Genomic DNA, 12,460 nt, shown 5'->3' on the forward strand with positions numbered 1-12,460 from the left:
TAGGAACTTGATATGGCCCCTGTCACTGTAATAGGTAAGTGCCTCACAACTATTAATGGATTTATCCTCACAACCCCACTATCAAATAGAGAATACTATTATCCTCATTTTACAGATGGGAAGCTGAGACACAGAGATAAAAAGACTTGTCCAAGACTATAAAGGGAGTTAGTGCATTTCAGCCAGGAACTGAATGAAGACCTCTTGAGTCCTAGTTGGGAGCTTTTAAAAACTAAAACTACTCAAAACAAACCAAAAACAACCAATTAACCAGAAATCCTGAAGCTGTCACACATCAGAAGCTTTCTAAAGACCCTCAGCAAGAAAAATAAGCTTTTACAGCAATTTGAACAAATATATATGTAAGCAGTCTGAATAAGCTCTCCCCTGACATCTAGTGGCGAGCTGTGGAAAAAGACTTCAGAAGCTGATCTCATTTGCATGGACACACCCTCCCTGCGTAGGTACTCAGCATGATGGGATTGCTTGCCCAAATGATCACTTGTGGCTGGTGTTGGATCCCCAGTCTCCTTGTTATTGGGGAAGCAGTAATAAAGGGATGTTATCCTTGTTGTGCAAACCGAGGGCAGCAGAACTATACCTGGCATACCCCAATGGAGGGACTCACCCTCAACTCAATGCCACTTGCTAGGCAGGAGACATGGGTTCCAAAGCCCAATGAGTTAAGAAAGGGTGGGGACAGACACTTGTGCCTGGTGATGTTGGCCCTGTTTAAGGTTCCTAGACACCATTTGATCCTTTCTCTCTCCATGGTATAATGAAAGAACTAATTTAGAATCAATTGAAAGTTTTGTTACATGATGTAGAGCTGAACTCAGTGATACTTAGATCTAAGTATTAGACCTACTTTGGGATAGTGTCTCTATTGCAAGAGACTGCCCTCTATGCACTAGCAGTGCAGCTTCCCCACTAATAGTTGAAATCACTGAAAGATGTGTTAAGTGTGTGGGGCAGCTGGTGGAGAGGTGTGGCAAATGGGCAGCAGAGCCCTGCTGAGGTGTGGCAAACAGCTGTTTGGGTGATGACCAAGTGCTTGAACAATACAGCTTGTAAGGTGCCTCTTTACCCCACCCCGGCCTTACACATAGGATGAGAGGTGAACTCTGCAGATGAACTTCTGAACTCTGGGGCTGCACCAGCCAAGGACAGCAACTGAGAGTGGGGTACAGAGAAGGGATGGAATGTTAAAGAGTCTTTTGGGGTTAAAGGTAACGGTAATAATTGGAGATATACCAATCTCCTAGAACTGGAAGGGACCTTAAAAGGTCATTGAGTCCAGCCCCCTACTTTCACTAGGACCAATTTTTTTTTGCCCCAGATCCCTAAGTGGCCTCCTCAAGGATTGAACTCACAACCCTGGATTTAGCAGACCAATGCTCAAACCACTGAGCTATCCCTCCCCCATTGCTGGACTTAAGACTCTGAGGGGAAATGGACACTGCCAAACTTACTTGGGGGTGCGTCTTTTTCTCATGGTTTGTATTTATGAATCCTGGTTGTGGTGTTTTCCCAAATTATTGCTGAGTTACTTCCCTCCTTCTATTAAAAGTTTTTGCTACACTCAGACTCTGTGCTTGTGAGAGGGGAAGTATTGCCACTTAGGGGCACCCGGGGGGTGGGGTGTAATTGTCCCAGGTCACTGGGTGGAGGCTCGAGACGGTTTTGTGTTGTATTGTTGAAAAGGAACCGCTAGATACTGAACCCAGCCCTTGTTGCTGCTGGCTCCACCTGCCAGAAGGGTTACATACAGAATCATTCTTTCCTATAATTTAGCCTCCAGTTGAAACTTATTGTCCTCTCCACTAAATGAACTGCTTTTGAAAATTCTACACAATGTAATTACCAACACATGTAGGAGCTGAGGTCCATCTTCCAGCCTTACAAATTATCTCAGGTAGTCCACGTAACATGAAGCCAGAGTTGCAACTGTACGTTAACATGGTACCATTCCGATAAGTCACTGTTGCTGATTGCTCCTGTCTTAAGTTCTGATTTTCTAGACTGAGAATCTCACCATTTGCTATGGAAGGTGGCTGGAAACATAATTTTTCTTCTGTTTTGGAAAAAAATAAAATTAGTATGTCAATTGCACCTATAGTCTAAAACTCAAAGAGAAAGTAACAGTGAACTGCAGTGAAAATAAATTGTGGTGATTTTTTAAGGCTGGTGAACATTCTAGATTCACCCACCCTAAACATGATTTCCCATTGCCTCAAGCACCAAATAATAGGTGGATTCTAGACCATACTGCAGGGGTCCATTAAATGCCTATAGTCTATTAAACATGGTTCATTCATTACAAGCAGTGCAGTGCACGTGGTGTCGTATCCTCTTGTTGTAGGAGTTCAGAAATAAAAGGAAGTCTCTAATGCTTTGTCTACACTAAAGTTTTTGTACTCATATTCCAGAACAAGTGAAATTGCAACAGTGCATGGTAACGTAAACGATTTCATGATTTGATGTTAAAAATACTAGACCAGAAGAGGCTCAATTACTGGAAATGCACTTATCCTGGGGGAGAGCTATAAAATATTATAGTGTAGATGCAACCTCTGCACGAGGAGGATCAAAACCCCTAGATCACTTTTGAGCCCTGATGAAACAGGTAGGTATGTTCTAATGGGGGCCAAAAGACCTTTTACTCCTAAGGTTACTCTAGATGAATGAGAGATTTCAGTCATGTCATTCTGTGTGCACTTGTTTGGTTTCAGTGAATTATGTTGAGTTTGCCAAGTATTCCTGAATGAATATATTACATGGGATTTAGATAGTTATATTGGGTTTAACAAGAGAGGGACACTTAAATCCATTCAAAATTCTGTTTGATTATCAATCAGGATGGAGGAGGAGGAAATTCAATTTTTTCTCAGAGAGTTCTGCTAGGGATCAGATATGATCCCGGAGTATAAATCTGAATGGGTTAGCAAAAATGGAAAATGGTGTCACTATAATATTATGAAGAAACTAGATCCATTTTTGATTCTTCACAATTCTTTGTTTTAAAGGATCTAGTCAGGAGATCATTATCAGACAGCAAGGGCCACTCTAAAACTGAATTATATAGTAAAATCAGTTGGATTCTGATGAGAATCTGAATCTGATTCATTAACAGAAAATGGATGGGATCTATTGCAAGTCTAGTTCTAAAGGAGATAGTATGTGTTACACAGAAGCAATGGACAATGAATTATAAACTGATATGTAAACAGATCAGCTTGCATTAGAAGTATTGGTTTTGACTAATGTACAGCAATGCTATCTGTGAGGCTTTCTACATCAGCTTGAATGGAGTTATATTTTTGGCCAGTTAAAATATTTTTATAAATAATTTTAAAGTTCTGCTGGTTACCAGGAGAAACACCATTTGTCCATAAGGTACACAGAAAAGAAATAACAGGATGAAAAGAAAGAGTAGGGATGTCCACGTGGCTTCAGAATACTCAAATTTCCAAGAGAAAGAGAAATCTCAAGAAGAGTTTTTGAAATAAATCAGGAAGGCTAGTGAGCTCAGGAAGGCTGCGCTGGAGAATGGCATTAGCTGATTTGTATCCTCAGTTCCTTCCAGGCCACAAAGTTACTTTAATTTGTGAGGAATAAGAGAATAACTTTTCAAGTTTAACTTAAAAAAAAACCAAAAAAAGAAAAAAAAACAACAACAACCCTGAAAACTGACATATGCCTGATGTTCTGAGATTGTGCATCTGGTTTGAAATTTGTTGGGACTGTGAGCCTTTAGCTGCAGGGACCTGAAAAGATGCTTTGAATCTCATGGACAATTTTGAAAGAAAGAATAAATTTTATAAAAGTTCCCTCTCTAAAAGTTAATAAATATTTTCCCCTCTCCCCACCAAAAAATAAAATAAAATTAAATACATTTTCCCTTGAAGAACCACGGTATTAAACTTTGTGATTAAATTAAATAATTAAAGTTTGAAAGAGAGGAATTTTAAACCAGTTTAAATTGCAAAAAATAATGCACAGCCTTAATTATCTAGTCACTAGTTATATCTTCATAATTCCTGCTATACATACACTCACATATACACAAAACAATTCAGAGGGGTGTTGTGAAAATAAATTAATTCATATTTGCAAAGCATTCAGCAGATATAGTGATAAGTACCACATAAAAGCTGAGGAGGAAATATAAAATTGTGTACTTCTAGCAAGGTTTGAGTAGCATGCAGTAAATAAACACTAGATCGACTACTGGGTAATGAGGATGAAACAAAATATTGGCTGCTCATTAGGTGAGCAACTATCCTTTCACAGGATAAGGCAGAGATTCTGTGGGGAAAAAAATTGTGTGTGATCATGTAATTAAAATTAACATAATGAATACACACAAGGGGGTTAAATTAAGGTTGCACAGCCAGCCTTAATTATGGCTTTTCCTAATTTTTGAATGCTTGATTTTGCAACATTAAATTATATAAATATTGTGTGTATGTATATGAGGCTCAGTATACACACACACATACACACAAAACATACCAACATTTGTATATGTTTTTTCACAGCACTTAATTTTATTAAATAAACATTGAGAGTCTCATCTGTGCTTTAATAGTCCCTTCTTTCACCCTTAGTGGTAGGATACAAAAAATGATTAGGTTCTGATATCAGATTGTACTTTTTGACATTACTATATTCATTTTTCAGACCCTAGTTAATTTTTAACCCATTAACAACATACTGCATATGATTCAAATCCTTTAACCCATTAGTCTAGTATTATAGGTCTGATTACTTTGTTCATTTTATTTTTCAATGCTTTTGTGCACAAAACGATTGATAATGACTTCTTACAAAATACATGAACACTAACTACCACAATGTGTAAGGGGCTAACAGTGACATGGCAGTTGTTCTGTTACTGATATTGTTTGTACATTTCCACTGACTGATGCACCTAAAGAAATATAAATAAACTCCCATACTGACCAACACAGTGCGGTGGTGATTGCCACTTCCCATTTTCACACATTATTTCTTTCACTCCTTGGTGTTCAAAATGCTCTAGGCACGTAAAAGCTATTTTTTCACCACTCGCATAGTTTCGTGTCTCTGTGATCTTGATGGCACCCGGGAGCTGAGGTGGAGGTGGGCATTTTCTTTCTTTAGCAAAAGATATTTCAGTTAGATCTTTTGATTCAAACAATGGTAAATGTAAAAGTTCATTACAAACCAGAACAGTTAATAGATAGAAACATGTGCAGTCCACAGATCCTTATTAACTATTCTCAGCATTTAGTTAGCATCATAATCATATTGCATTGACTCAAAGAATTGCATTATAGTCAATGAAGTATAAATGTGGGCTTAAAATAAGACATTTTGTAATGGCCTCTCGTTGTGAGCAGTTCTTCTTCCTGCTCCATAACAAGAGCATAACACACCATCATACAGTAAAAAAACCTTTATTGTAATTGAAGTTATTTTTCTAGTTAACTCAGGCCTGGTCTAGACTACGAGTTTATATCGAATTTAGCAGCGTTAAACTGCATTAACCCTGCACCCGTCCACACAACGAAGCTCTTTATATCGATATAAAGAGCTCTTAATACCGGTATCTGTAATCCTCCCTGACGAGGGGAGTAGCACTGAAATCGTTATTGCTATTTTGGATTAGGGTTAGTGTGGCCGCAATTCGACGGTATTGGCCTCTGGGCACTATCCCATAGTGCACCATTGTGACCACTCTGGACAGCAATCTGAACTCAGATGCACTGGCCAGGTAGACAGGAAAAGCCCCGCAAACTTTTGAATTTCATTTCCTGTTTGCCCAGCGTGAAGCGCCGATCAGCACGAGTGACCAAGCAGTCCCAGAATCAAAAAAGAGCTCCAGCATGGACTGTACGGGAGATACTGAATCTGATCTCTGTATGGGGAGATGAATCTTTTCTATCCGAACTCCGTTCCAAAAGAGGAAATGCCAAAGCATTTGAAAAAATCTTCAAGGCTATGATAGACAGAGGTCACAGAAGGGACTCAACACAGTGCTGTGTGACAAGCATAACGGAAAGCCAAAGAATCAAATGGACACTTATGGAGGAGGGAGTGGGCAATGAGGACTCAAGCTAATCCACAGTTCCCGCAGTCTCCGAAAACCATTAGCATTCTTGGCTGAGCTCCCAATGCCTGAAGGGTCAAAAACATTGTCGCGGGTGGTTCAGGGTATCTGTCGTCAATCTGTCCCCCCCCCCCCCCGGTGAAAGAAAAAAGGGAAAAAAATCGTTTCTCGCCTTTTTTCAATGTCACCGTATGTCTACTGGATGCTGCTGGTAGATGCGGTGCTGCAGCGCTAAACAGCAACATCCCCTCCCCTTCCTAATGGAGATTCAGTCCTGCCTGGAATATCATAGCAGCTGGAGGCTGCCTCCCCCGTTTTATCTCAATAAAGTCAGTGTTTCTTATTCATGCATTCTTTATCACTTCATCACACAAATGGGGGGATAACTGCCACGGTAGCCCAGGAGGGGTGGGGGAGGAGCGAAGCAATGGGTGGCGTTGTTGCAGGGGCACCCCCTAGAATAGCATGCAGCTCATCATTTCGGTACGATGTCTGAGCTTCTGACCTGGAACGGCCATTTGCCTCTCTGGTTCTTTAGTAGGCACCCATGACAGCAGCAGATGGTACAATAGGACTGGTAACCATCATTGCCAATTTCCAAAGCAGCAGACAGTACAATAGGACTGGTAACCATCTCTACTAACTTGCAAAGGCAAGTGAATGCTGCAGTGTAGCACTGCAGTACCGTGTCTGTCAGCAGCATCCAGTAGACATACGGTGACAGTGAAAAAAGGCTAAATGGGCTCCATGGTTGCTGTGCTATGGCGTCTGCCAGGGCAATCCAGGGAAAAGGGCGCAAAATGATTGTCTGCCGTTGCTTTCACGGAGGGAGGATTGACTGACCACATTTACCCAGAATCACCCATGACACTCTTTTTGCCCCATCATGCAACCCAGAATTCCAATGGGCGGGGGAGACTGCGGGAACTATGGGATAGCTACCCACAGTGCAACGCTCCGGAAATCGACGCTAGCCTCGGTACATGGACGCACACCACTGAATTAATGTGCTTAGTGTGGCTGCGTGCACTCAACTTTATACAATCTGTTTCCAAATACCACTTTCTGTAAAATCGGAATAATCTCGTAGTGTAGACATACCCTCAGATGCTGTAAACTGCTCAAGGCTCTAATCCAGCCTATTTCCTGAATGGTGAAACCAGAGTCACTCCACTGAGGAAACTGGGGGAGGTGCAAGAGTATGCTGTGTGGCAGTCATACAAGAGATGCACATTGTCTATTGTGGCACAGAGCTGAGCTATGCAGGGATCTGCATGCATGATAGTTAAGCGAGATAGGAGGAAACAAGACATAGATGGGTGGGAGAGGGTCAGTGCCAGAAGCGCCACTTCTTAAGGAGGGAGGTGTGTGTAAGGATTCACATAGTTTACTCTGTAGTGTGGCCTCTGGAGAAAAAGGAATCCTACTCTTTAGCAGAATTTAATCGAAAACTGAGATCCATCAGAAATACACACACACACACACACACACACCAGAAAAGCAAAGTGTAAAAGGAATATTCAGGTTGCAAAAGTCAAGTACTCAAGAGTTAGTAAATGCCAGAACTAAAGATACCTGTTGCCTGTGCAACTTTGATTCAGACACCTTGTGTGTTTGTATTATGATACCGTCTTTAATTACATAAGCACAGAGTATTTTTTTCTAGAGCTGTCAAGCCACTAAAAAAATTAATCATGATTAATCATGTGATAAAAACATAATCATGATTAATTGTGTGATTAATTGCACTGTTAAACAATAATTCAATACCCTTTATTTAAATATTTTTGTAAGTTTTCTACATTTTCAAATATATTGATTTCAGTGACATAGAATACAAAATGTACAGTGCTCACTGTATATTATTATTTTTCATTACATATATTTGCACTGTAAAAAAAGGGAAAGTATTTTTCAATTCACCAAATATAAGTACTATAGTGCAATCTCTATCATGAAAGTTGAACTTACAAATGTAGAATGATGTCCAAAAATAACTGCATTAAAAATAAAACCAGGTATAATTTTAGAGCCTACAAGTCCACTCAGTCCTACTTCTTGTTCAGCCAATCGCTCAGACAAACAAGTTTGTTTACATTTGCAGGACTTAATGCTTCCGCTTCTTGTTTAAAATATCACCTGAAAGTGACAACAGGCATTCACATGGCATTGTTGTAGCTGGTGTCGCAAGATATTTATGTGCCAGATGCACTAAAAATTCATTTGTCCTTTCATGCTTCAACCACCACTCCAGAGGACATGAGTCCATTATGATAACGGGTTCTGACTGATAATGATCCAAAGAGAGCAGACCGACACATGTTAATTTTCATCATCTGAGTCAGATGCCACCTGCAGAAGGTTGTTTTTCTTTTTTAGTGGGTTGGTTTCTGTGACTTCCACATCAGAATGTTGCTCTTTTAAGACTTCTATGACATGCTCTATACCTAGTCCCTCTCAGATTTTGGAAGGCTCTTCAGATTCTTAAACCTTGGGTCGAGTGAGCTAGCTATCTTTAGAAATCTCACATTGGTACCTTCTTTGTGTTTTATCAAATCTGCAGTGAAAGTTTTTAAAACGAACAAGTCCTGGGTCATCATCCAAGAGTGCTATGACATGAAATATATGGCAGAATGTGGGTAAAGCAGAGTAGGAGACATGCAATCCTCCCCTAAGGAGTTCAGTCACAAACTTAATTAATGCATTCTTTTTTTAAATGAGCATTATCAGCATGGAAGCATATCCTCTGGAATGGTGGCCGAAGCATAAAGGGGCATATGAATGTTTAGCATAACTGGCAAATAAATACCTTGCGATACTGGTTACAAAAGTGCCATGCAAATGCCTATTCTCATTTTCAGGTGACATTATAAATAAGAAGCAGGCAACATTATCTCCTGCAAATGTAAACAAACTTGTTTGTCTTAGCAATTGGCTGAACAAGAAGTAGGACTAAGTGGACTTGTAGGCGCTAAAGTTTTACATTGTTTTGTTTTTGAGTGCAGTTATGTAACAAAAAAAAATCTATATTTGTAAGTGGCATGTACATGATAAAGAGATGGCACTACTGTACTTGTATGAGGTGAATTGAAAAATACTATTTGTTTGCTATTTTATACAGTGAAAATATTTGTAATATAATAAAGCTAATATAAAGTGAGCACTGTCAACTTTGTATATCGTGTTGTAATTGAAATCTGTGTATTTGAAAATGGAGAAAAACATCCAAAAATATTTAATACATTTCAATTAGTATTCTCTGTTCTCTGGTATCCCTGCCTTATCATGGCGGAACAGGTTGCATACTCTAAAGATTCCCAGAGTGTGTGTCGGTGGGGGGATTTTTGCTCCTGGTAGGTTCAACCATGCTGGATTGGTCTATGGGGGAGGGGCCAGACAAAACAGATACCCTGGTCCTCCAGGTTGGGGGTTAGGCACAGGGCTAACAACCCTGACCTGTAAAAAACAAAATATGTTACAGAAACAGTGATGAATTGGTATTCTATTATTTAACAGTGTGATTAAAACTGTAATTACATCAAGATAATTTTTAATTGCAATTAATTTGTGTTAATTGCGTGAGTTAACTGTAATTAATCGACACACCTGTTTTTTTTTTCATATGACCCCTACCTCATTCAGTACACAGAATGGATGGTATGTGATCATATTACTAATGACTGTATCCCAAGGGGGCTGAATTAAGATTCCACAGAGGAAGGATGGTCCAGTGCTTAGTGTGCTAGCCTAGGTCTTGGGAGACTTGGGGCTTGTCTACACTGGCAATTAACAGTGTTGCAACTTTCTTGCTCAGGGGTGTGAAAAAAACACTCCCCTGAGTACAGCAAGTTGCAGCTGTAAAGTGCCAGTGCTGGGAGCCATGCCCCTCACTGAGGTGGATTTTTAGAGTGCCAGGAGAGCTCTCTCCCAGCGCTGCACTGAGACCACACAAGGCACGTTAAAGCACTGCCTTGACAGCGCTGCCAGTGTAGACTGGCCCTCGGATTCACATCCTTACTCTGGCACAGACTTTCTGTATGAGCTGAGGCCATTATCTCAGTGCTTCAGTCCTGCATCTGCAGCATGGGGATACTGGGACTTCCCTACTTCACAGGGGCATAGCAAGAATAAATGCAAGAAATTGAGTTCCTTCTTTGAGAAAATAACTGATTTTTTAGAGAAGGGACGTGCAGTAGATCTAATATACGTGGACTTCAACAAAGCATTTTGACACAGAGCCTCAGGAGAAATTTGTTAAATTAGGGAAGATGGGGATTAGTACAAGTATTGCAAAGTGGATAAGAAATTGGCTAAAGGGGAGAAGGTAATGGGTTATTCTGAAAGGTGAATTAATGGACTGGAGGGAGGTTACTAGAGGAGCTACTCATGGCTCCATCTGGCAACTAATATTATTCAATATTTTGATTAATGACCTTGGCACAAAAAGTCAAGTGTGCTAATGAAATTTGCTAATGATACCAAGTTGGGAGGCATCATCAATACAGAGGAGGATGGAAACATTATACAGGAAGACTTGGATGACCTTGAAGACTGGAGTGACAGAAATGGGATAAAATTCAATAGGACAAAGTTCAAGGTCATGCACGTAGTAATAAGAATTTCTGCTACAAGCTGGGGGCTCACATCAGTTGGAAGCAACAAAGGAGAATAAAGACCTACTGTGTAGATTTATCATAGGATGATGATGAGCCACCAATGTGATGCAGCTGTGAAAATGGCAAATATGATCTTAAAATGTACACAGTAAAGCATTTCCAGTAGGACTAAAGTGTAAGACCTCACTTGGATTATTGTGTACAATTCTGGCCATCCATGTTCAAGAAAGACTAATTTAAACTGAAACGGGTGTAGAGAAAAGCTATTAGGATGATCAGGGGAATGGAGGGCCTATCTTATGAGAAAAGACTGGAAGGGTTTGGTGTGTTTAGTTTCACAAAAAGAGGTTAGATGGGGATATGGTTGCTCTCTATCAATTCATTACGGGGGTAATTCTCAGGGATGGTGAAAAACTATTTAAGCTACATGACAATGATGGGAAAAGTAGTGGTGGATGTAAATCTTGCCATGAACAAATTCAGGCTGAACATTAGAGGAAAGTTTCTAACCATCAGAGGGATGCAGTTCTGAAACAGCTTCCAAATAGACAAACAACTTCCTTAGTTTTACCAGAGATCTGGACAAACTTTTTAGTGCAATTTTAAGATGGGGTTGCTTCTGATGGTAGGGGGCAGGTCTCAACAACCCTAGAGCTCACTTCTGGTTTAAGTCCCATGTTCCAGAAGCTCATGCTTCAGGGGTTCAGCCAGCCACTGTCAGAGGTCCGGGGAGGGATTTTTGCCCCCCTCTCCCAATGTATTCTGGGAAGGTGTTTTCACTGTCCGCTAAAGCATCAGGCGATGACCATGGCTGGAGGTGGGATATTGGTGGGAGTGGGGCCAGGGCTTTGAGGTGGCACTGAGCATTCTCTCTTTGCTGACTGGTTTTTGCTCACATGCTCTCTCTTTGCTGACTGGTTCTTGCTCACATGCTCAGGGTCTCACTGATCACCGTATGTGGGGTAGGGAAGGAATTTTAGCCCAGGTTAGAATGGATGTAGTAAGGAGCAGATAGTTAGGAGTTTGAAGGGGTGGAGGGCCTCATGAGTTCCCTGAGGACTAAGTTCAGATCCCCCGTGAGTGTCAGAGGATGTACTTCAGGGTAAATGTTCTGGAGTCCTGCAAGAAAGCATTTTGTAGTTTGATGAGTAAACATCGAGAATCCATCGATTTTGTTATGGAAGGTGTTAATCGCCATGAGATGTACTTGGTAGAGCTCAGTGATAACCCTGAATTCTTTAACTCTAGAAGGCAATCTAGCACCAGTGGAAGGGGCGTAGTGCAGGGAGTAAGTCATTTATGTAGGCACCACGTGGAAAAACATTTCCACTTTTGTAGGTAAGTATTGCATGTGGAATCATGTCTGATGTTCAATAACACGTGTTTGACCTGCTCTGAACAAGTTAACTCATGTGATTAGAACCACGGAGGAGCCATACTTTCACATGGAGCTTCTCCAGTTGTGGGTGGAAGATCTGACCGTCGGCCTGTGACAGGAGGTTTGGCCTCATTGGAAGAATTTGTGGAGGATTAATTGCCATACTCAGCAGGTAAGGGTACCAAATCTGTCTGGGCCATGCTCAGGCAAGCAAGATGACCTTGGCTTTGTCTTCCCTGGTCTTGCGTAGGACTCCGTGTATTAGTGGGATCTGTGGGAATGCATACATAAGTGTCTTGTCCCATCGGATTAAGAAAGCATTCCCCAGGGACTGGAGACCAAGTCCCACTCTGGAACAAAATAGCGGGCATT

General features: G+C 40.8%; 1 protein-coding gene across 3 annotated transcripts in view; it reads right to left on the bottom strand.

The window, feature by feature from the left end:
- LOC120370158 (complement factor H-like) overlaps window positions 1-12,460 on the bottom strand; it is a 156,977-nt gene that overhangs the window by 21,210 nt on the left and 123,307 nt on the right. For all 3 annotated transcript variants that reach the window (XM_039484433.1, XM_039484436.1, XM_039484435.1), the window contains 2 exons: window positions 4,966-5,139; window positions 1,865-2,074 (listed from right to left, as the gene is read on the bottom strand). In XM_039484433.1, the coding sequence (XP_039340367.1) occupies window positions 1,865-2,074; window positions 4,966-5,139 (384 nt within the window). The remainder of the gene's footprint in view (window positions 1-1,864; window positions 2,075-4,965; window positions 5,140-12,460) is intronic.

The sequence above is a fragment of the Mauremys reevesii genome, linkage group 8, assembly GCF_016161935.1.
Source record: "Mauremys reevesii isolate NIE-2019 linkage group 8, ASM1616193v1, whole genome shotgun sequence".
Lineage (NCBI taxonomy): Eukaryota > Metazoa > Chordata > Testudines > Geoemydidae > Mauremys > Mauremys reevesii.